The sequence below is a fragment of the Orbicella faveolata genome, unplaced genomic scaffold, assembly GCF_042242905.1.
Source record: "Orbicella faveolata isolate gen_17 unplaced genomic scaffold, um_ofav_v1 contig_48, whole genome shotgun sequence".
In the NCBI taxonomy this organism is placed as follows: Eukaryota; Metazoa; Cnidaria; class Anthozoa; order Scleractinia; family Merulinidae; genus Orbicella; species Orbicella faveolata.
In genome coordinates, this window is record NW_028301578.1 from 3,060,001 (window position 1) to 3,086,460 (window position 26,460).

Here is a 26,460-nt window from a genome sequence, read left to right on the forward strand (position 1 = left end):
CGTTGACATTGCCTGATGAGTGTGGTCATCCTTTGACCATACGAAACAGCGTTGTCGCAATAAAACGATGAATTGAAGTCTTGCTACCACTGTTTATTATCTATCTATCTATCTATCTATCTATCTATCTATCTATCTATCTATATATATATATATATAAACCTTTGATAAAGCAAGGACGGACAACTTCTGACGGTAAAAAAAGTTAAAAAGTTAAAAATTTAATAGAAAAACGTTTCGGTCTTAGACCTTCATCAGTTACAAGAGAAAAAGGACGAAAACTAAGTTTAAATACGGTTACAGTGTGGGAGATTACGTAACGAAATGAAAAATACAATATTGTGCTATTAATACATCGTGATTAATACAATACAGGAAGAAAATGCAAAACGAGAAATACAATGCTGTACTATAAATTGCGTCATACAGGGTGATAATTAATAGACCAGACGAGAAGAATACAATACTGTGCATAAATTACATTATAGAGCGTGATAATTGCAGAACTAGGTTAAATTCAACCTAAAAACTAAAAAAGTTAAAATAGATAAAACGGACTCTTGCAATGCGGTAAATATAACGGGAAAAATAGTTTGCAAAGATAAGCAGTTGAAAAAAAAAAAAACAGAAGAAACCTACGTTTACGCTGGACAAGGTTAATAACAAAATCCCAAATCGAGGCCTTTGGAGCATTAAAGGGTTGACAAACAACAAAATCCCTGGAGGGGCCCTTAAACAATAAGCTGTAATAAGATCCCAGGCAGGGCCTTTGAGCATACCTAACACCCAAAAAGCTGACAAAATCCAAGGAAGGGCCTTTGAACTGCCTTATGGCGCGAACGCAGATTTACACAAAAGAAAGTTAATTATAACAAATTCTGTTTTTGGAGTGAAATTCTTTTCTTTTATTTAAGTCATGGGGAGCCAAAGAGAACAGTTGAGCACTCCAATAAGCCTCTTTCGTAATTAAAAACCTATCGATCTCGTCTGAGTCATTAGGGGCATGCACCTGATCAATGCATTGGAATTCAAAATCATCCAAGGAGTGTGGAATTTTATTGAAATGTACTGCTACCTCACAAGTGGTTTTGTTTGTGAGCATAGCAGACTTGTGGTTACGAAACCTAACCCGAAAATCGGTGGTAGTTGATCCTATGTACTGTAAACGACATTTCTTGCAGGAAACTAAATAGATCACGTTTTTAGAATCACAAGAAAGCCTTGAATGAATGATGTATTTTCTGCCCGTTTTAAAACTTGGAAATGATTTAGATTCAACAAAGAAATTTCGACAGAGATCGTATCTATTTCTTTCACATTTAAAGCAGCCATTGTTTGGCTGAATTGTTTGTCCCTCATCGGCGGTTTTAAAACGAGATGGTGCTAATAATTCTTTCAGGTTTTTTGTTCTACGAAAAGATGGTATGATAGAGCCTTGAGGGAAAAGTAAAATAAAAGAAAAGAAAAGAATAAAAGAAAAGAATTTCACTCCAAAAACAGAATTTGTTATAATTAACTTTCTTTTGTGTAAATCTGCGTTCGCGCCATAAGGCAGTTCAAAGGCCCTTCCTTGGATTTTGTCAGCTTTTTGGGTGTTAGGTATGCTCAAAGGCCCTGCCTGGGATCTTATTACAGCTTATTGTTTAAGGGCCCCTCCAGGGATTTTGTTGTTTGTCAACCCTTTAATGCTCCAAAGGCCTCGATTTGGGATTTTGTTATTAACCTTGTCCAGCGTAAACGTAGGTTTCTTCTGTTTTTTTTTTTTCAACTGCTTATCTTTGCAAACTATTTTTCCCGTTATATTTACCGCATTGCAAGAGTCCGTTTTATCTATTTTAACTTTTTTAGTTTTTAGGTTGAATTTAACCTAGTTCTGCAATTATCACGCTCTATAATGTAATTTATGCACAGTATTGTATTCTTTTCGTCTGGTCTATTAATTATCACCCTGTATGACGCAATTTATAGTACAGCATTGTATTTCTCGTTTTGCATTTTCTTCCTGTATTGTATTAATCACGATGTATTAATAGCACAATATTGTATTTTTCATTTCGTTACGTAATCTCCCACACTGTAACCGTATTTAAACTTAGTTTTCGTCCTTTTTCTCTTGTAACTGATGAAGGTCTAAGACCGAAACGTTTTTCTATTAAATTTTTAACTTTTTAACTTTTTTTACCGTCAGAAGTTGTCCGTCCTTGCTTTATCAAACGTTTTTAAATTAATTTTTGAGGTGAGGCTTGGACTGTGAATCTTCATTGATCCTCCTGACGCAGTGGCATTCTTTGTTGGCTTGAGGCATTTTATAACCGTTTTATATATATATATATATATATATATATATATATATATATATATATAGTAGTGTATGATGGGGACATCTAGATTTATGAAAACGGTGTTAAACACTGAATCAGGTGTTTTTTGATTTATTTGTTTGTTTGTTTGTTTGTTTTTTCTGCTTTTGCTAGGACAGCAGCTTGTAAATCTTACCTAGCATGAAATGTAGAAACACCTTGCCGCATGTTTCATTTAGGTATTTTTTTTCATTATTTATCCACCCCCCCCCCCCCCTTCACCTTTTCAATTTGCGTTAAGTTTAGCCCAGGCTACACTCGTCTGAATTCAGTTCGCGTGGTGACTCTGACAAGGAGCGACCGATTAGCGTTCTGTATTTGCTGTCTAAAGGAAGTCTGTCCGAGGACATCATTAAGTCCAATGAAGGCCCAAGTCTAACGATTTGCTAGTAAGCGTCGTCCATTATCGTACGTGAGGCGGGCCCGAGGAGATGTGTAAACTGTACGGGTCACATTTAGTCCCCTAACAGTAGGCCGTTTGCCCTGTGGCGATAATGTTGTGCTTGCTTTAGACAGCAAAACTCTTTAGCCACATCGACTCAGGGCTTAGACGTGCAATGGACTAGACATCTCTAGCTGCTGTTGGCGTCATTTGCTCTGAACTTTGATGTAGCTAAAGACTTAGAAAAAAATCTGTTGAAATCTGGCCGGATGTGCCATTCCGCGCTCGACAAAATTGAAGTACATACGGGACATTGCTATTTGCCAGCAAAACATGGCCACGAGGAGAGAGAAGAACATGAGTTCAAGCGCTTATCGTGAGTAGAATTTCCTTGTTTTATCAATTTTAGGCGTTCTCGGCTTAGCTAAGTATCAGAACTGTCTGTGATTCGCTAGCGCAGAAGAAATTTATTCGCGTGGTTTCCGGGCGATAATTGACGTAACGACATGTTGAGTGTTCGCTTACTGCTATCTATGGCCTAGTTTGTTTGAATTTCAATCGATTCTCGATGTAGGAAGCTCTTGTTCAGTCCATTTAGGACGATGCAGGCCTTTAGAAAGCAATAGATTGGCTCTCAGCCGCGCTTTTGATATCTGTACGTTCGTGTTGATTTAGACTCCAATTTCATGTTAAAAGCACTCTTAATTAAATTGTAGAATTCATGATTCAACGAAAAGACGATGAATTTAGTCTTCCTGGCCTCAAAAGGCATACAGGAGAGTTATTTGCTGCTATTTGAGCTACGATAAGTCTCGTGGAAAGCTAGCTCTAGGACAGAATTGTAGCCAGATTATCAGTGACAAGTCAAATTCTATGGCTATGTTTTTGCGAATCCGGTCAGATATTGAGATGAAATGTCACGTAACGGCTACTTTTCGGCTGAAATATAGAGGTAAATAACCGATTCCACTGCTTACCATGCTCTTGTTAGCGTGACTGGCTAATTTAACCCACAGTAAAGACATAATGAGGTCATTTGGGTGAAATCGCAGAGGTTAAGCCTTTCTAAATTAGTGCCGCGGCGAACCAACTGATCAAAGTAAGCTCTAATTTAGCTTTGTTTGGCTCGTTCGACGCATTTGCAGCGACTTCAAATGCTTGTATAGGCATGGTATGGACTATTAGGAGTATACGAGGTATATAGCACTCTCGGTACGACATGGCCATATTTATGTACATTTTCTTTACATTCCAAACACATGACCGCTATTTTGGTGCTAAGTCTTTAACACGCTTTTCATAAATTCAGACATATATATATAAGATAAGAAAGTTTTCAAGCATAATTGGGCGGGACTCGCTCAAAAGTAGTGTCCGAGAGTGGAGAAGAAAGTGAACAAAAACCCCTGGCTTTGAGCTGTTTGAGATGCGGTTATTCAATAGCAGGTTTGTGGGTTACGTTTTCCTGAACTTGAACGCATGAATAGCTTTTAACAATGATCTCTGTCATTTTCGTTATTTCGTAAAATCAGCTCAAAATGAACAGAAGACTGAGGCCTGAAGGAAAATATTATAAGCTTATATTTGTGCACGATCCAGCCTTCGAGCGGCTGTTTCTTGAAGAGTTCAATTGACGATCCAGCGACGAGCGTTCAAGCAAAACCAAAACCCGGGCCCACTGAAATAATTCGTCAGAGGCTACCAATATATGATAAAACTTAATACTTTACTAAAGTTCAGAAAAACTATTTCCTTCATAAAGTTTTTCGAAAAGAAGGATTTCGTATGTAAGACTTCACAAACAGAGATTTGTTAAAGCTCTCATGTTAAAGTTTTGTTGGCCGAAAGCATTTTAATGACTTTCCATGCCAGATTAGTTTTACAAAGAAAGCTTGTCCTGAATTTTATTGTCGTCAAAGCGCTAGAAAATTTCCTCTAAAATTCCCGCAATGCATTACTAACCTCGAAAGGTTGATACAGACCAGTTTGTTGCTTTTTGATCCGTTCCCGAGCGCTGATTGCGTTTAATCTGTTAATTTGTTCCACTAGCTGATTCAACTCCTGCTCGCTTAAATTCGCTAATATCTTAGGTGGAGGCTCCGCAAAAAACTTATGCTCGAAATTTGGTAGGTCACAGGAATAATACGTATTCCTCATCTCCAAAAGAATTATTAGATTTTTCCATATTGTAGGAGAAGAAAAATAGGAATTATGTTTTACAAAGTGTCAACATCGGTGAAAGCAATTGCCGAGAAAAAGTACAAATAAACAAACAGACGTGAGCGTGTAACCCAGGGGCAAATGGGTCAAGCGTATTAGCCAATCAGAACGCGCGCTTCGCTAAGGCTATGTTATCAGAAGACAATCTAAGCAGTTGAAAATGCAATCGACATTAATGTGGTTTTATTATTGTCGTTGCTCAAAGCTGACATTGTCTTGATTGACATGTAATTGTTCAGCAATTTATATTTAACCTAAACGTCTGGCTTAGAGACTCAGTACACAATTTGCACCGCATCTTTTTCGGCGTTTCACACTTTCAAAGGTAAGACGAATTCTCATTTTGGATTGTAGAAACTAATACCCATAGTTGATATTATCACTCTACTCTTTTTTCTTGATAAAGGCTCTACCTACAACAACAAAATTGACAGTAGTAACCATTTCCACAATTATTTTCAGCCAATAAAGGCCCTCTCTTGTTAAATCAAAACAAAATCGGCTCAGATGTACAATCAGCCAATAGCTAAATCGTTATACATTCCGTTCCTGTCCCGTCATTCATAAACCAACGACAGGACACGCTAGAAAGGCGAGAATAAGTTTTAGAGCTGTTTAAGCTTAACAAATTCGGCATTGCTGATAATACGTGGCAGCCCATTCAGGCGAATGGCGAATTATCGGCACAACCTGAAAGAATAAAGGCAAAGATGGAGACTGCGTAGGGCCAAAATGTCCGTACACCCGGAGCTTATACTGCTTTCTGTAGCATAAAGCGTCTTGGAATATTTCTCTTTCTTTCTCCCACATCCGATTGCCTGGGGCAAGTAAATTTTGCTCTTGGGCAAGTGAAAATGGAAGTTTGGAGGTCTGGTCAGGTGGGCAAGTGAAATTAGCCTCAGTACATGAAATCTTGTGAATGACAATTTCCAATCAAAACCTATTTCAAAACTTAAGACTGCCAGATGAGCAAGACAGTGAGTTGAAAACATGGATTAATTTAAAATCCAAGCATACTTCGTATCTGACACAACAATCGTGTCACTGTTAGTAGTTTATTTCAACTAGTTTCACAGTACCAGTAAACTCATTTTGTTATTGTCTATCACTGATTATAGTCAGCAACTAGTAAATGATGTAGTTGACAAGACATGAACCCTGCGTGCCATTAGGCATTAGTAATATTTTAGCGGAGCCAACTGGAAACTAAAATACTGGCCCACTGAAATAAATAAATGATAAATTCAAGGAAGCAGCCCTATGAAACTCTTCTTCAATCCCCAACGGTTAATCTTTCCGTGCATTGGCTTTATTTGGCAAGTTTAATTGCGATTCTCAGTTGTAGCTCGGCGGCTGAAATTTTTTCCGTGTTCTCTCCTTTCTTCTTCACCTGCAAGGTCAAATTAGAAAAAAAAAAAAAAAAAAAAAAAAAAAATAAGCAAACATAGTTAATACTCTTATCATGGCCACCTGCATACAATCCGACATAGTACATTCATGACAGGTCGAGCGCCTCAGAGCTAACTAAAATTGTACCTTTGTTAAACGAAGGTACACTCAACGACCGCGAATAACGACAACTCGTTTTCTGCTTTCTTAGAACCCAGAATTCTGATCTACAACCACTAAGCTGAGGTACTTACTGTATAGAGATTTCTTTCCTTTTTCTTTTTTTTTTTTTTTTTTCTTCCTCTTTTTTTTTTTTTTGTTTTTTTAGCACTTATGACCTTGGGTAGCTAAAGTTGGCGACGGAGAGCTGTTTTTCGTTGTCTACAGTGCAGCCTACATTCTAAGCATGCTAATTTCTGCGAGATCAGTCAGTTGGGATGGCATACAAAATCCTACCTGTGCGGTTTAATATTTTGCATGGGATTTCGACAAACTAAAGATCTCAGTCACTGCATTTTGCGTTATCTTGGCCATTTGCAAAATTACCTTTAAGGTGAAGGAAACCAGAAAATTGCAGTTTACTAAGATAGAAAAACAACAAAGAGATTATAATTTACCATAAAGAAACGAGGATGGTCATGGTTGAGAAAATGAACACGGATTACAACCGACCAACATCAAAAGATTTAGGCTAAACTTTTCAAGATGAGAAACCGTGACGTAGCTCCTTTAAAAGAACCTCTCGTTACTGGGTACGCTATTTTAATTTGCCGAGGAATTAAATGAATGTCTGGCGCCTTGTGATGTGTGGTATCAAAATGATACAGGAAATTGTTTTGTGCATGTCTTAAATCAGTTCCCAACAGCAAACGTTTCATTATTCGAGCGATGACTTGATATTACGTTCGAATCAAAACAAATATAGTGTGTATGGGCCGCCGAACGCGCGATGTCAGAAAACAAATATGTTTTTTATTTTTTTTTTCCTCAAGCATATGAGCGAATCGGAATCCTAAATCCTCGAATTTGATTGGCTAATCGTACGCACGTGACGGTCCAGCTTTTTACGATATGGCCCACGGGCCAGATTTTTTCCCAGCTGCCTAAATTTCGCTCGTAAAAGTTAGCGGTAATCGTCAATCTTTTGCTTTTTTTACACATCCATCAACGATTAGTCAACGCAAGTTTATCTTTGTTCACTTTAAAATGGCAAGGAAAGTCACTGTGAGTAAATTCAATCGAGTGTTTTGGAGTTGTGAGAGTAGTTTACTTGGTTGTTTGTAGCTTGGCGTTGTAATGGCGCGTAATCTTGTCTTTCTCTCGCCGTAAAATTTGAGTCAAGTTCAGTCGAGTTTACCTCTCTGATCGTTGCTTTATCTAGAAGAATTTCTGTGGAATACACTTAACAAATTTCTTCGCTTTCTGCTATTCAATTTACGGTAGAAAAGTCTGATTTCAAGTGATCTTAAAAGCAATGACTGACAGAAATTGTTTTTGTAGTAAAACTTCAAACTTTGCACGAAATTTCACACCGCAGAAAGAATTTTGGAGAACTTACCTGGTGAAATACATGCAACTAACATAAAGTAGTTAGAAAAAAGTCTCTGTCCTTGTCTACTATCTGAGAGGTTTTTACAAATCGTTAGTAGACGGCGCGGAAGCCGATTCAATGACAAAGTTGCGTAAACAAACCCATTTGTGATCTGTAAAATCAATTTACCGCAGGAAAAAAAAAATAAAAATGTTATTTGCCGGCTTAAGGTCGGTCCAAATAGTGAAAAACTGTGACCTCGGTCTTGAAAATGCCTGCGGCCTCGGGCAGCATTTTCAAGACCTCCTCACAATTTTTCACTATGCGGACCGACCCTAAGCCGGCAAATGATTTTTATCTAAAAAGAATGCGTTATTGACAGGCTACAACAGGCCATTTTCAATTATCTGACGTCTTCTTTTCATATCAGGATTAGAAATTCTGGCATGCAGTATTCAAAAAAAAAAAAATGACAAGATTCAGGGTATTCAAATCGGCAATTCCGAGGTTAAAGTGTCACGTTTTGCAGATGATTTGACCTGTTTTCTCCGTAACAGATCCTCATATGATTGTTTACGAGAGTGCATTAGCTAGTAAATTCTCGGAATGTTCTGGTCTCAACGTAAATGAGGAGAAGACTGAATTTTTTATTTTAGGCACTAGGAATTCAGAGTTTGAGACGTTCCCTCGTGAATTTAAAACTTCGATTAAAATTCTTAGTGTGCATTTTGATTATAAAAATGTAAGGAGAAAGAAAGCCAACTTCGATTCTGTCCTGAAATCCATCAAAAAGGTATTGAATATGTGGAAGTGGAAGTGGAGGGGCCTGACGCTCATTGGTAGAATTCAAATAGTGAAATCATTCGCCATACCCAAAATTATGTCCAAGGTATCTTTAATTCCAGTGTCCAGTGAACTCATTAAAGAAGTTAATAAAGAACTTTATTTGTTTATCTGGAAGGGCAAGGACAAGGTCAAACGTTCAGCTTTAATAAATGATATTGAAGATGGCGGTTTAAAAATGCTGGATCTTGAATCTATGATCTCTGCTCAAAGAGTCATGTGTGTAAAGAAATACGTTGAAAATTATGAAAGTCCCTGGAAGTATGTTTTGAATTTTTATCTGAAGAAAGTGGGTGGAAAATTTTTGTTTCAATGCAATTTTGATAATCGGACATTATCCATTACTCTTCCTGTCTTTTACAAAGAGTGTTTGCAAGCCTGGTCTTCTATAACAAATTACGACTCGTCATCTTATGACGGGTTAATGAATCAAATTATCTGGAACAACAAGTATATTTTAAGTGACGGTAAATCCATCTTTCAGTCGGTTTTCTATAATTTAGGAATTCTTAAGGTTGGCGACCTGGTTTCTAAGGAGGGTGTTTTTCTCAAAAGTGACAAAATTCTAAATTCCTCTTTTTCCCCTTGTTACTCCTTTGCCCTAATGGGTGTTTTTGATGCTATCCCAAAGGAATGGCGTTCTACAATTAAAACAAACTCATATTGTGCTCCCTCTCCTATGGATCAAACTTGTTTTGAATTGATAATTGCGGGTAAAACGATCGACCTCGCTAATTTTACATCGTAAGTTGGTCTACAACGAATTTCGCGCTTTGAAGCAAACTCGATCCTGCCACTGCGAAAGCTAAAATTTTAAGTAATTACCCTGATCTTGCCATTGACTGGAAAAAGTTGTATTCTTTAGCTTTTGAAACTACGTTAGACACCAAACTAAGAGAATTCCAATATAAAATTTTAAACCTGATTATTTTCACTAATGAAAAACTTCACCGGTTCAAAATGGTAAAATCCCCTTTATGTGCTTTTTACAATGCAGAGGAGGAATCCCTGGAGCATTTATTGTATTTTTGTGAGTCATCGAGTTTCTTTTCGAAAGAACTGTTATCTTGGATTGCAGTGGATGCCAATATTGTACTTAATGCATCACTGTTAGATATTCTTTTTGGGAAATTTGACCTTGAGAAAGATTTTCTTTTAGTGAATCATATTCTTTTCTATAAACTCTACTACTATTTCATTACTTGTTTACTTGTCTCGGGAGAAGAATATAGCAACTACAATGGTCACAAAGATTTCAAATAAAGTCAAGGATTTTTTCTTCATCTTCTTTTTCTTCTACTCTTTGGGTTTTAATATTGTGTGAACACTTCCTTAACGAGGTTTTAACCTCGGCCATTATATGTAACCGCATTTAGCTTGAAATGTGTTGCTAGTATATTTTAAGGGTAGTGAATATAGCCAATAGAATGATGAAATAATAACAAACACAAACAGTAGTTTGCTTTAGGTGAACACGGTCAGTTAAGGAGAGGCCTTTTGCCTGAATACAAAAACAACCGTCTTCAATTGACATATTAAGGACGTTCGCGCTTATTGTTTCTGCGCATCCTTACTGCACACGCAAATTCACACGCCACGTCGTGCATCGATGCGCGCACTAAGTAATAATATGAACAATGATACGACAGAAGGCCATTGCTATAGCTTTGCCTGGATTTAACGATCTTGATCGTTCGGTGACCCCATTTTTCTTTTGACGGATCATTTTCTCTACCGATTTTCTACGTTTGAAGAAATGAAGAAAATCTATCAATTAGAAGTTTGACTTTTTTGCAAAATGCACCATCGAATTCGGTTATTTTTAGCTCTTCATTTATCTGTGCGGCGGTTTCAAACGCCTCCGGGAAAGGAAAATCAGTGGCTACTTCCATATCCACGAATTAATGACAGTTCCACTTTGATTTAGATTATCGATCAGTCTTAGTGGAGTTTGGACCAAGAACAGTACTGTTAGCCGCTGCGTTTTGGTCTCGTTATTCAAAATAATTTGTAACATTTTCGTCGTAGCCCGTTAAAAGGCTTTTCTTTACACTTTACATCTCTTCCGTTAGCATATGACTTTTCAAAGACAGTGAATTACGCTCAGATGAAACGTACTCGAGTATTTAAAGAGCTTGTCAGACCTAGTGATTGGTGAAATGTTGAACTATTTGGCTGTAATACTGAAGGAGGTATTTGTTTAAAAAAAATTAAAAAAAAAAACTACAGTAAATCTGGGTGGCAAATGCTCTAATGAACGAAGGTACTTTGTAAAATATTGAGTATTTAAAACTTTCTCAAACAAAAACGTATTTAATACATCGGTTTAAATTACTGCTAATCATGTCAAGTACTTCCAATATTCAGATATGATATCTTGGTAGCTTGGTGCACTTATGCTAATTAGGCTAACATTGTAAACAATATCCCTAGAGGCGAGCGGAAATGAAACCAGGATACTGTGGTAAGGAAGTGAATAAGGTCCACCCTCCACCCGTGTCGTAGAGAATAGTAAACATCCACCCTCAATGGGATTAAGTAAAAACTAGCAGAATCTCAAAACCACTGTAAAATTACTTTTTTGTGTGTTTTTTCGACCTTGAAACGTTTAGTTTTAAGAAGTTCCTTCTCTTTGAAAACTTTTTTTTTGTTGTTGTTGTTTTAATTCACAGAACATGACAGACCATGACACCATCGTACTGTCTCTGACCGTACTTTATGTGATAACAATGATCGTAGCTTTGGCTGGTAACACACTGCTGATCTACATCGTGTGGAAAAAACCTGAAACAAGAAATCTGACAAGTTTCCTGTTTGTTAACATGGCGGTGGCTGATTTGATGGTTGTTGTGTTTCAGATGCCTGTCAGCATTACTCACTTTTATGTCTTTGGAAGCTCTGAGTTTGTTCAGGTTTTTACTTGCAGGTTTCTCTACTATGCTGTTTACGTCTCGACGATCGCCTCCATTTTCTGCCTTACTGTGATGGCATTTGATCGATACTTTGCTGTTGTGCACCCTTTCCGGCGGAGCATTTGGTTCAGGAAGCCTAAGATCATTACGCCAATTATTTGGATCTCATCCATGGTCTTGATGTCTATCGTACCAGTTGCACACAAGTCCATCCGAGGCAAGTGTCGAATTGAGGAATCTCTAATTTTGCCCTTCTATGCTTATTTTTTTGCTGTCGGCTTCCTCCTGCCCCTCGCTGTCATCTCAGTTCTGTACACCCAAGTTGCTCGAAAACTGTGGCTCCATGAAGTGCCTGTGGACCATAACGTAAGTGAAAATCAACGAGAACAGGAAATCCCCAAGAAGAAAGTCGTCCGAATGCTTATCATTGTTGTGGTGGTGTTTGCAGTCTCTTGGCTTCCAGTGCACGTCTATCAGATGGACCAAGGTGTAAGCATGGGCGTGAGTGGGGGTGGCGCGATGTGGGATCCTTACGTAATTATCTATATTTGCTACTGGTTCAGCCAGGCTAACAGCGCCATAAACCCGTGGTTGTATATTGGTCTGAACGAAAAGATGAAAGCAGCTTTCAAAAACATGATCCGATGCCGCCAGGAGGAAATCACTCGTCGAGGACAAGTGACCTTAACCACCACCAGAAGAAGCAGAGAGATTTCTACAAAGAACTCCATGTTGGAAGCCAAATTGTAAATAACAGTTCGTTCTTCGCCCTAAGAGAGTTCCACAAAGAACTCTTTGCTAAAAGCCAAAATGTAAATAACAGTTTGTTCTTCAACCCAAGCGAGTTCTACAAAGAACTACACGCTGGAAAAGAAAATGTAAGTTATAGTTTGTTCTTCGTCCAAAGTGAGTTTTTCCAAGAACTCCTAGCTGGAAGCCAAAGTGTAAATACCAGTGCCAGTTTGTTCCTAACGAATTTGCTTTCGTCTTATTTCATTACTAATAATGCTCTCTACCATAAATACTCACTGTAATTGGGTGCTGTTAAGTTTATGTCAATTGTGTCGATAGCAGTACCTTACAAAGTCTCGCCCCAAAACAAATGTGGTACACACCTGACATGGCATGTATCCTAATTCGTTTACAGCTGTTCATTACCAGTAGTTTAACAAGTGTCATTTGCAAGAGATTAGTCTCCTAGTTGAAAAACGTTTTAACGAGGAGGGGGATCTCCAAGAGCGCTACCCAGCAAAGCATTTCACTATCCCAATAACAGATGGAGAGATATTACTCAGCGGACAATTACTGGGGTACAAACATCACGGAACTTTGTCATCCAATCAGAAATAAAGCTAAAACCAAGCATGACACGCTCCCACACCTTTTCCCGCCTTTTAAGTCGGCTACATGTCTTGGCTTTGAGCTTTAATTGGTTCACTGCAGTGACTACTTTAGTTTTGATGTTTTACGACATTCGAGGAAAAACTAAAATTAGTCTTAGTCCGTGTATCATCTAGCTTGTTTACAGAAACTTTTGCTTTAGTTAAAAGTCAAATAAAATACTAGAATAGTCAGTACAAGTAAGTGCCTAAGTGTGACTAAGAGTGCCTGCCTGTAAAAATTAGACAAATTCTTAATTTCGCGGCAAAGGTCGAAAATTCGATTTGCTCATATTTTTATGGTAGATAGCCAAGGGCATGACAAAAACCACTGGATAGTTTTTTTTCGGCAAAATATCCTTTTAATTCAAACAAGTGTGCAAATTACCAAATTCCGTTGAAATCGTCATGTGACGCACCATTTCATTGCTGCGCCTTTCAATAACATGCAGACTCTAAAATTCTCCTCCAAGCGTCCGACTACTGCCGAGCACAGTCTGGACTGTGCTCAACGATTTCATTAACGGGTGCTCGGCAGCAGTCGGAAGCTGGGAGGAGCCACCGAATATTTGATTGACTGTAGCGAAAAACGCGTTTGTCGGTTGAGCTTTGAATTTTAGTGTCCTCTTGTAATTGAAAGGTGCAGTAAACATCTTGACAGCCTCGCATGCAAAACCACATCATTCTTCCGTCTTTAAAACACTCAAATACTTTTGTGCAATGTTTAAATGTGTACTGGGTTGATTTTATGGAATGTTGCGAAGACATGTATTTCATTCACTTAAAAGTACTTCGTGAAAATAAATAATTTTCACCATGTGCGAAACCTTTAAATAGGTTAAGCTTCTGGTGGCTGAATCGCAGAAGGATAGTCTACACTGATTCCTGTAAAAATATCTTTGGGCAAATGATTGTGAGCGACGCGAGAGCTTTTGAAAGTACGTTAAAAATGCAAATATTTGACCTTCCGTCATCAAGTTTCAATTTACCGGTCAGACATATATTTTAGCATGCGCCACATGACTTGATGACCTATATTAATTTGAAATAGACACTGAGCTGATAATTTCAAAATGTTCTAACCTTATTTGCGAGTAGTTGAAATTTATTGCTTCAGCTTATAACTAAAAAAGATTAATAGGCCTTGATAAATATATCCCATACTAAAATTTAGAAAAAAAAAAAAAAAAAAAAAAAACAAGAAATATGAATTTTTCTCAGAGGTTTAGCACACTATTTGTGAAAGTCGGCAAAATCAGCAAAAGATTAATTGATTCATTGTATTATACATTCATTGTATTATTTCCTGCTGCAAAGCAAGCCCTCTAAAATGTATGTAATCGGTTAATTGCGGAGCATTTGTCATTTTTTGTGCTAGCTGATGAGATGAGATAATTGTTACTGGAGTGTAGGCATCTTTCAATCAATCAGCCAATCGATCAAACAGTCAATCATTTAATCAATCAGTCAATAATTCAATCAGCAAGTACAAACTCACACCATATCAAAGCATAACCACAACAGCTCTAAATTGAGAGGATTTCCAAGAAAGCCTAAATCTTTTTATGAACCCGCAAATAATTAACGGTTATTCCATGAGTGCAGGTTGGATATGAGACAATGGATAGCCAGCGAGGCATGTAGCATTGAGTTGACTATAATCATTTCATATCCAGCGAGCGTGAGTGCAATAATCGTTTTTCTCATACATTGTAGTCACCATCTGTCTTCTCATTGGATAAAAGCCTACAGTTAATTCTGGAAAACAGCGCAACCTACAGGTTATTCACCAATCTGCTAGCAGAATAGTGAATAATCCGTACGTTGAGCGCGCAATCTATGATTTCCTAGAGCAATATCAACTTCACGTAAGAACCTGATCGTCGAAAATAAACTGTGTTCGGAGCGATAAAGCGTTTGTCGTTATTTTCTTTAAAACAATGTATAATAAAACAATTATGAGATTCGGCTTTTGTGTTATCCGAAATAATCAAGGTCTCGGTTAGTGTTGTCAGCCGAAGCCTTCGGCTTCGGCTGATAACATTTACCTCGACCTTGATTATTCCGGATATCACAAAAACCTCATTCAATAATTGTTTATAATAATTAGATTATAAATATAAACTTACCATATTTGTAGAGCAGGGCATAATTCCTGAATGATATACTAGTATTACGGCTGACAAGCCAATGAATTACGACTAACAAGCCAATAAATGGTATTAAACAATGATCCAGTTTTAAATAAAACTGATTGTATATATGGCTTAACAAATTTAAGGACGGTGCCTACTTTTGTTAGTGTGCACACGTTCTGCGCATAACGCAAGGCATGGTCTAAGCGCCACGCGCGAGCTGGGTTGACATGATGCAATCAACTACGCTACCAAGTACACCACTAAATTGAAAGCAAAATTCTCCTATTGTGACCAAATCAAGTTCAATGAACCTGTACTTAAACCAGGAAAACCAGAACAGCGACATATGGCTAACCACTAACCGTTAACGTCTTCCAGCTGAAAAACTAGCTGTTATCTGTCGAACATTGCACTGAAGTCCAACTGTAAGCCTGTACCTGCAGATGGCGTAGTGCGCGCGCAAAACAAGAGCGAGATACGTAAATGTTTTACTCACCGGGGATGTGAAAGGAAAAAAAAAATTAACGGGTACCGTAAAAAATTTCAATAAGGATCAATAACTTTAAAGAACGAGTGGTTACCCCTATGTCTTATGTTATGAAATGGAAGTGGCAAGTCTATTCAACACGTGATTAGTTTCTGTTTGTGAGCAAAAGATATTTAGACTGTATTTTAGCTGAAACAGAGGAAGGCTGTCAGAGATGCTAAAAGTGCGGTTGCAACGATTTTGGTATTTAAAACATACCAAAAATGGGTTTTATGTTACCATTTACCTTGTAGTTTTCAGATCTTTATAAATTTGTTTGCTTTTCTGTATGTAAAGGCGAATTCTAAAGAAAGCTGTGAAGAAATGTCCTCTCCCTATAGTTTCAGAAAAATGCCGATGTCAGCATTTTTGTTGAGACTCAAGGCTAATTATCTCGAAAAAATGCGTGGCTACCCCCATTTTTTCTTCTTGGATTCCGATAGCCTTTATAAAGATCTACTATTTCCGCGTGATCCTAAACTGGTGCAAAAACCTTTGTATTTAGTAGGCACCGTCCTTAGATAAGAAAAATCTATACATCACATTAATGTATGGTCAACAATGTTAATTAAAAGAAATGGCAAAAAAAAAAAAAATCATTTTCTAAATCTCCAAATATAATAAGCTTACTTTTCGAACAATGTGGTTATGATTGCTAAGTACAGTAAACAAACAACTCTAACAACGTAATTAATTTCACTTTTGAATATCTAATTTGGACAAAGAGAAAAGGTCACAGTTCATATTCAAACTGAGGTGAAGTGTACTTACTCAAAAGGGTTACAATATATTTCGCAAATCGACGGCTTTACAGTCAACTGATCGCTGAATGACCTCTTCCGTGACTTACATTTGTAAACAAGTAATTCCACTAATTCCATCCAAATGTAAAGCGATGAAATATATTACGCTCTTGTTTCCGAAAGTCTTGAGAAGGCATCTGTGATTTACATTGTTTTCAAACTCAAGCGTTACTGTCTTTGAATTTGTGGTCACTGATGGAGACATTTTAAACTTCTGACGGTTCAAAGCAATGAATATTGGTTTTTAAAAGTACAACGGCTCCTGTAGCTGCCCTGAAGAAGCTGCACTGGCCACATGCCAAGTCTGCCCTAGCTTTCGAGGGGAACTTTACTCCCGTTGTCTCAATTTGTCGACTTCCATGAACACCTGAAAGTTAAACAACAATTGCAAACGGGCTTCGTTATTTGTACTTAATTACGAAGCCAGATTTTCGACACGTAAAATAAATGATAAGATGCAGAAATCAAGTCCAAGCTCAAAATGAAAAACGACTTACCTTCAAAACTAAAAGCAGGGGAAACTAGAGACCACGCTTACAAGTGAAATGGCTGACTCAGACTGGTGCGCCGTGAGACACAAGACCACGTGACTGACTCTCGTAGACAAATAAATAAAACCCATAAAAAAACCACATAAAGTCATTTGTAGATAGTTGCTTGCTTTTGCACTACACCAAAATATTACGCTTTATCGATTGCTGACCATTGCTGACAAGCTTGTCGGAGCAACACGATCTTGCAGCCGTTAGTTATTTGTTCGTCACGCAATGCTATCACGGCATATGCTGCATATTTTGATCTATTTTGTGCAGAGCACCCTTAGGATAAGTGAAACAATTTATTCACTGATTATCTGTTCATATATATAATATATTTATGTATATATATTTTTGGTAATCGTATTCTATAGTGTACGTGGCCTCGGTCCAAATCACGTTCGTTTTACTTTCTGATGTTTTAGACAACAGCTGATAAAGCTAGTGCCTGCACTCACTACGCTGTCCGGCTACAATTTAAAAAAAAATCGCCGTAAACAAATTATAGATCAATGAAGCAAGAACTGGCTGAAATAAAAACTGGAAATCACAACGTGACTAATTCGTGAGAAAAACAGACTAAATTTAATTAGTAATTACCTGAGCGAACAAACTCTGTCCATGCCATTTTATTTGGGCATACTGTATTTCGCGGACTGGACTGGACTGGACTTGTAAAACGCAGACTTGTAAAACGCGGACTTGTAAAACGCGGACCTTGTAAAACGCGGACTTGTAAAACACGGACTTGTAAAACAAGGACTTGTAACACGCGGACTTGTAAAACGCGGACTAATAAAACGCTGACTTGTAAAAAAATAAACGTGACTTGTACTAGAATGATTGTCTTTATTTGAATGATCATCTCCCATCCAAACAACTTCAAATACTAATCAACTGTATACTTTTAACATGCTTAGAGCCACCAAGTAACATTATATCCATTCCATGCAAACAAATCTTGCGTTCTATTAAACAAATGACAATTAATTTGGGAGCATCAAAATTTCTAAACTTAATTCTAAACTTAATGTAGACAGGCAAAAATATTTTACTAACGGTATTTCTCTTTTCCATATTTTTTTCCGTCGCTTGCTTTCCGTCACGCAAGGTGTCACGCGAGGAGCTGTCACCTTTAAATACGCTTTTATTTTCTGAGAAAGGACCATTTTCCTTTTAGAAACAATTTCAACAGCAATCTTTTGCATTGGGTAGTCTGCAGATATGGCTATCGCCCTATTAAACAAACTTTGCAAGAAGTCTACAGATGGTGTCTGGAAAATCGATTGACACCACATCCAGCAAAAAGCGAAGTTGTGTTATTCACCAAGACAGCCATCATGTGCCGGGACCTCTACCCCTGACGAAAATACCATAGTAAACTCAATATTGCGCTATGTCACAAAAACCCGCCTGCTGGGATTGACTGTAGATAACACTCACTTGGGTACCACTTGCATTGGATCTAAAGAAAAGCTTTGCAGACAAATTAGAATTAGTGAAACTTTCTGGGTTTTTACCGAAGGAAGTCCTGCTAAAATTTTATATTAGTGTGATTTTGCCATCTTTGTATAAGGTCTGGTTTTGTGAGGTGCGTGCTGTAACTCCGACATTATTAGCTCAATTGAGAGACTTCTACTTCTAGCCAAGTATTGAACTTTGCAAATTGGCCTTACAATCAGATTACACTATAAAGTGGAAATATTTAAATTCTTCTATAACGCAAATTATGATATCCTCCCAGATTGGCCTTCTAGGAGTATCTTTAGAAATAGAGAAAGTTCTCACTCGTTACGTGGTCAGAATGTAGCTTCGATGCCCAGATGCAATAGCAGATTGATGAGAGACTTACTAGCCTTTCGCGGGTCAGCCGCTGGAATTTAATTAATCACAATGATAAAATCTAAAATTTAAATGTTAAGGAAATTATACTTATTACCAAGGAGTATTTTAAAGACTTTATTTTCGACTGTTCAACTGCCAATAGTGATTTCGTGTGTTTTTAGAAACTTCTAATATTTTAAGCCTAGATTAACACTTTAATCTTAACTCCGTATTTAGTATTTTACATGCATATATGTTATGCATCAGTCAATTCCAGCAGTGCCCATCCCCCCCACCCCCCCCCCCGGGCTAACCCCCGGGCATTAGCATTTGTTTTTTTTAAATGGGCAAATTGCCTGTGGTGGGGACACATAAGCTGTCTAAATGCCCCGAGGTGGGGACGAGGAAAGAGGGCAAATGCCCCTCCCCGGGATCGTCGCCTTCCAACACCTCCGCAGTTTTTAAATTAATCAGTGAATAAAACGGTCAACTGTTCAGTATTTTAATGCAACGGTAAAACTTCAAGGACAACAGTACGTGTTAGTTGATTCTGATTATATTTATTTCTTTATATTTGTTTTTAACAGTTTGCTATAGGATAGCTGGGATTGCGGCGGACGTGCCCCCAGCCGCGAGCGATGATAGGCGCCTGTATTCGCAGGCTACTTTTTCTGTAAAGAATCAAGATCTGTCTTAAAGATCGCATCATTTGAATTTGCAAACCTTAAGTATTTTAACTCCACTTTCATGAATTCAAAAATGCTAGGCTAGTTTTGAATGCGAAAAGCGAAATAGTTGTGTTCAGGTCAGTGATTGTTTTGTGATAAACAAAATGTAGTTCACGTTGTCGCTTATATTTATATGCTTACAAGTAATGAAGAAATATCTCAAATTGAGAAAACATACCTTTAAAAACATCTGCAAGTTTCTCTAGTTCCTGACGACAAGCCATTGCACTTTCCAAAACACGTGTGTCGAATGGCCGGGGATAGCCCCGGGGTACGCAAATGCCCAGCCCCCGGGCCGCGATAAAATTGCGGATGCCCCACCCCCGGGACTGACAACGTGAGCAAATGCCCCGCGGTTGCCCGGGGGGGGGGGGGGGGAGGGAGGTGGGATGGGCACTGCTGGAATTGACTGACGCATTAATTAAGGTATTTCTATTTAGTAGTATACACAACTCCACGTGCACAAGCTTTAATTTGTAGCTTAGTTCTTATCGAGTTAAAATAAAGGTTTTATGTTACTATGTTTTACAGCTTTCTTTTCCAGCTACAATTATCGATTGGAACGATCATCTCTCATTCAAAGAACTTCATATTATTCAAATTATTCCTAACAAGAGAAACGGAAACATCAACAGGGACATGATTATCATATGGTGTCACGATCTCACATGCTTTCCGTCATGCAAGGTGTCACGTGAAGAGCTTTAGCCTTTCAATACGCTTTATACATTCTGAGAAAGGAACAATTGCGTTTCAGCAATCATTTCAACAGCTTTCTTTTCCAGCTCAAGCACAGAGCTGTGCAGGGTATGTTATCGTAAATTCAGAAAAGGGAACTGTATGGTTAGCAAAATACGTGACGGAAAAGAGTCTGTTGACCTTTGATCACTAAAATCGCGCCAAAATTCGAATCCTCTTTCATTTGTTTTACAATGACATTTCGACGGTCTTCTTTGTCATGTTTCACAAGGTAAACAGATCCAAACGTCCTACATCCTAGCTCTGCTTCTATTCTTACTTCACTCCATTTAAATTCCAGATATTGAGCTGGAGGTCTTGGCCTTTATTGAGAGTTGGTAGCTTGAAACAAGCCACTATCTTCGCGCTACAATTGAAATTTTTTTCTGAATTTTGGCCCAAATTAATTGTCATTTATCTAATAGAACGCAAGATTAGTTTGCATGTAATGTATATAATGTTACTTGGTGGCTGGATGTAACTTACCTTCGGTCGGACATGTCCAAAGGGTTCAATGCAGCACTTCCATCTACATCAGAAAGGTGGCGCCTCAGTCCGCAAATAATCGAGTGCAACTAACGGGAAGGATAACGTTCCCCAGAAGAATTGTTTACTTCCTGAACGAACTTCGACAGCCAGTAGTTGAGACTGCATGCAGGCATATCTGTAATGGCCGTTTCCAAAGTTTGCACTCTTTCTTCAAAGTCTTTCGTGGTAAAAAGACCGCCGGGTTCCAAAGTACAGGACTTCACTAATGGATGCGGTTTCCATTCCTCGAAAACCTTGCACGACCATTTGGCTTTATAAGCTGTTGATTTCGGTACTGCATTATCAACTCTTTTCTTCTCATCCTGCACACTTTTCGGCTACCGAAATCTCTCGAACGACTTTCTTGCGATATACATCCTGACTGAACGACAACTTGTAAATGCTGGCAACCTCAGCAACTTTCACATCTCAGAATAAATTAAATCGCACCATAAATGCAAATTAATTACGCTGGTAAAAAATATCACTGATATTGAAATTATCGAGGAAGGAATGTTAGAGAGCAAACAATTCTAATTGGAAGTCTTTGTTTATTATTTCTTTAAGAGTGATCATAAGAAGTTATTTCCAAAACTCGTGCTTCGTGTTTCATCGGGGTATCCAAACACCTCGAAACAATAAAAGCACTCGGCCTACGGCCTCGTGCTTTCATTTGTTTCTCGGTGTTTGGATACCCCGATGAAACACTCGCTCTCGTTTTGGAAATATAGTACATCGCCTACCGTCAGCCTATTATTGGACGTCAAATACCATGAATCTGTGGCCATCTTTCTGCACATATGAACATCACTGCATCTAAGTCAAAAACGGCTGTGTCATTTGTAGATATTTGAGTGTTTTAAAGACGAAAGAATGATGTGGTTTTGCATGTGAGGCTCTCAAACTTGCTTAATAAAATGGTGCATCAAATGACGATTTTAACTGAATTTGGTAATTTGCATATTTCTTTGAAATAAAGGATGTTTTGCCCAAAAATATATCCAGTAGTTTTTGTCATGCCCTAGCCTATCTACCATAAGAATATGAGCGAAATCGAATTTTCGACCCTTGGCGCGAAATTAAGAATTTGTCTGATTTTTACAGGCAGGTACTCTTAAATAGTTACCCCTATAAAGCGGCCGCGGCCACCATTTGGTCGTGCATATAAGGGCTTTTTTTTTGTCCTTACCCCTATTAAACGGCCACCCAAAATTTAAAAACTTTTTCTTGCAAAGGGCGATGGCAGACAAGAGTCTGGAATTGAAGGTGACGGGTGATAATTCAAATAAACGTCTGTCATGATTGTGTTAAAATGACTTCGTGTGCACTACTAGATAGTGAAAAAATATTCAAGGTACACTAACCTCTATTGAGCGGCCACCTCTCATTTCCCTGGGGGTAGCCCACTGCATTATATGTAAGCCAAAAAAAAAAAAAAAAATACAGCGCGAAAAGACCTAGGTACGAGTTTAGCGTCACAGTATTACGTAAGGCATGTAGGTAGCGGTAGTCCACCGGGCAATAGACCCTTTTCATAAATGGCTACCAATTTAAAATTATTTTGTATGCATTTAAATTAGCCTCACTAAACTCGTTTGGAAGCAAAAATTCCTTTGAATTATCAACTCAAGAACGAGGTTAGTCACGCTAATTTTAATACTCACAAAAGAATTTATAATTGGCAGCCATTTATGAAAAGGGTCTATGGTAAACTGTTCATTCTCTTCACTTCTTAAGCACAAAAGGAAGCTGTTGAATCACTTTTAATTAGAAAAAAAAAACTGTTTTTAAGTGCTTGTTACTGGTTTTGGGAAAAGACTTATTTACAAAAGGTTTGTCTCTAGTCAGTAAAGAACTCCGACATTTTCGATCCGCCTTAAGGGTACACACCATCATGCTGAATGTAATCGAGAGAACGCTAAAGTACTAAAAGACATATCACTGAACCAATCAAGAACAATCGATCAAATTCTTGATTAATTGTGACCAATCAAAATTTCTTATATTCTTCTGTGGAATTAAAGACAACCAAGAAACGGCGTCGTTGCAGGCACCCCCTTCCTCCGTCCCTGTCCAATTGTGCTTTAAGCTCCTCGTTTTCCCTCTTTCTGCCTTTTAAACGCCTGCCAAGCAAAGTTATTATAAAAGCAGTGAACTATAACTTTCCCAAAAATCCGTTAAGACCACATTTTGACATTGTTTATGTTACCTTTTGTTCCACATTTCTGTGTAAGACTTACATAAGCGTTTTCTCATCAACAACTTTCCAGTGCTCGGTTCTGTCAGTAAGTCTTGGAGCTGTGGGCATTTGATTACTTAGTATGATTTTACGGTGGGGCATTTGAAAACTATTTTTGCTCTGAGATCTGAATGGGATTTGGTCAACTAAGGCTATTTTTACACGAGCAAAACTCAAAATGTCATATGCCCAAACGGTTGCCTGGGCGGTTGCTTAGGCGGGAACGCCTTCTAAACTAAAATGTGGTGTTCCAATTTGATAAAATTCAGAGCAAATACTAAGAACCACCTCAAAAATGGCCACTTTTTCGGTGTAAAATAGCAACCTGTCTCGGAGAATAGTTATTTTTACGTTGCAGGCTTGAAAGTTCCGTTGGTAATGACTGCAAAATTGGCCTAAAGTGAAACGTGGAGCTTAGACGGAAATCTATCATTGCCATTTAATTCGAAAGACGATTGTTGTAATATATTAAGAATCTTAAACTGGTGTTAAAACGCAGAGGAAAAGTTTCCCTGTTTGCAGGAAATGAAAAAATTCCTCCAAGCAATTTCCTATTCTTTATTTGAACTGAAGTGTAATGTTTAAGTCACGCATAAGAAACCAAATGATTTTTTTGAATTTCTTGTCTCGAGAGATACCTCCGTAGAAAACGATTCAAAAATTCTGATCCCTCAAACAACACAGGAGAGGATTCAAAATTTCTGATCCTCCAAAGAACACTAGAAAGGGGTCAGAATTTCTGATCTCCTCAAAGAACATTAGAAAAGGTTCAGAATTTCTGATCCCCCAAAGAACACTAGAAAGGGTTCAAAATTTCTGATCCCCCAAAGAACACATGAAAGGGTTCAGAATTTCTGATCCCCCAAAGAACTCTAGAAAGGGTTCAGAATTTCTGATCTCCAAAAGAACACAGGGGAAGATTCAGAGTTTCTGGTCCCCTACAAAGCCACTGTTACATCCAATGTAGCCACACTAAATCATATCATTAAAGACAGGGTTTAGATCTTGCTGCCTGCCTGAACAATGTCTAATCAAAATATTTTTTCTTGATAACAATATTCAATTAGAAATTTTATACAAATATAGCATAATTCTCTTAACAGATTCCATACACTCAGATTATGCTGAGAGAGTGATGAAGAACAAGTTTCTTCACAGCAGTCTATTAATATAAGTAACTGTAAACATTACACATTGTATCACAATGATCTATGCACTTCAAAATTACAGTAGCTGTTAGTTTATAAAAAACGATATCAAACAGTACCTAAGAGGACAGGAAAGTTCAGAATTGACCAAAACAGTAAGATTACTCAAACTGCACAACTGTAGGCATAAATGCAGACTCCACTTTCTCTGTCAGAATTAGCCCACCTTATGGGAAGAAAAAAATTCTAACAGTTTCTATTTAACGTGTAAACAAGGCACCTCACTGTTATAAAACAAAAAGAGCGTTCAGGAACACTACAGTACATTACAGGGATGACAATTAAAGACTGCAATTTACATGTACATTTAAATTTGCAGTTGATACATTCAAGTGGGTCAATGTACTCTACATACATGTATACAGTGTCCTCCAGAAGCCTGTTGTCAAATAGCAGAGGCCATGGATTTTAGCTTTGCCCAACACGTTTTTACATCTTCAATCTGACTTTTTGAGTGGGCTACCAGTTCATTCACACTTCAGTTATGCAACCAGTTTAACCATGCTCAAAGGAGAAGAGTGTGGGTAAAATTGTTTTTATAAAGACCTGACAGATATGGATGCAACTATTGTAGCTAATGTTACAGGCAATTCTATTCTTTCTTTTTTAATTTGGCGTACTCATCTTGGAGATGTTTCCTGGTAGATGGCAATAGTTTGCTGCATGTCCTCAGTTAAAGAAGCCCTCCCAAAAACAATCATATCATATTACTAGTTTATTACTAACTTCATGCTACTTGCAACTATCTCATTCCTGGTTAACCGGATGAAAATCTCAATCTTTTTTTTTTCTATCCAAGAGGTTTTGTAGATAGAAGATAGCTATCTTTGGCATGGCTTAAAGCCAACTAATATCTATCCATCAGATACTTAGGAAATAGATAGACTAGCTAAAAACTAGCTTCCTGTGTAGATAGTCAATAGATAATTAGATAACCTATCTATCCACTAACTTGTCTATCCAAAAACCACCACTACTGTAGTAAGCCAGAAACAAGGCTATCTGAAGACTAGTCCTTATATTGAACAATAAAACTCTATCCTATCTGAAACCTACCCCTGCTGTAGTTAGTAAAAAGATAGCCTATCTGAAAACTACCCATCACTCATATCGCACTGTGATGACCTACCCAAAAGCTATCTTTGCCAGAGATAGTAAAAAGATAGTAGCCAATCTAAAAATTATCCATCATTCATGTACATTTAGCACTTCAATATTGACCTAACCAAAAGCTTTCTTAGCCACAGATGGTGAAAATATAGCTAACTATTGAAAACTCTTCATTACCCATTTTATATGGAACTTCGATAACTGCTCTTTAAATCCTAAACCTAAGTGAAATCTCTGTATTTACATAGGAAAATGTATAAATAACTCATAGTTTTATTTAAACCTGCTACAGTTGTACATTGAAATTTAATACCAAAACCCAGGCACATCCAGATGCAAAAGGAGGACAAAATCTGGCTGGAAATGAGTTTCCAATATGTTGCGATTTATCACAAAACTTCTCAGCTACTTAAATTGGAATCTAGTAAATCTTTACGTTCTTCAGTAAATTTTCATGAGATGTAAATAGATTTCATGACGGTAAAAGCACAAAATATTCTTGACATGGATTTCAAATTTCAATTTCATTAATTTCTTCATGAAAGTATTTGTTTGATAATTTAATTTTATCCATGAATCATGGTTTTTCAAATTATGGTACCAAGTTCTGGCAGTGGTTAAAAGTAATTTTACGTAACCTAGCTGTGAATTATATCTGTTGTTCTAAATAACCTCTATTCGCACAACGAAATGCCAAATTATAAAGAACCTTTGAAACACTGCCCAATTAAAGAGAACTTCAACCACCCTAATGAAAATAACATCAGCCTTTTGCAACTCAAGTAATAAGTGGCAAACAAAAGGTCTTGATGTAATATGCACATCTAACATAACCTCAAGAGCACCACCATCAACCTGAAAATCAATAAGGTGAAGGACATTGCTTTTTGATATCTTTTTATCAGGTGTTGTATAATACATGCATGTATGTCCATTTGATCCTAGACAAGATATACCCTAGCTATATGAAGTATATGTAAACTACATGAGAGAGCTTACATTTATTGCACTTATTGTACTTTTACAATGAATGATTTTCCCAACCCGAAATTGGTGGTATATTGTT

The 26,460-nt window shown here is 37.6% G+C and overlaps 2 protein-coding genes across 4 annotated transcripts in view; one reads left to right on the plus strand and one right to left on the minus strand.

Annotated features, from left to right (window-relative positions):
* LOC149095983 (somatostatin receptor type 2-like) overlaps positions 1 to 16,276 on the plus strand; it is a 73,628-nt gene extending 57,352 nt beyond the window's left edge. For 2 of the 3 annotated variants that reach the window (XM_089280998.1, XM_089280996.1), the window contains exon 2: positions 11,398 to 16,276. In XM_089280998.1, coding sequence (XP_089137124.1) covers positions 11,401 to 12,387 — 987 coding nt within the window. In that variant the 5' untranslated portion in view covers positions 11,398 to 11,400 and the 3' untranslated portion in view covers positions 12,388 to 16,276. Of the gene's footprint in view, positions 1 to 2,585; positions 3,119 to 11,397 lie in introns of those variants that run through there. The other variant, XM_089280997.1, reaches the window with a different exon arrangement.
* Positions 1 to 26,460, minus strand: part of LOC149095962 (uncharacterized) — a 302,109-nt gene that overhangs the window by 261,111 nt on the left and 14,538 nt on the right. The window lies entirely within an intron of this gene.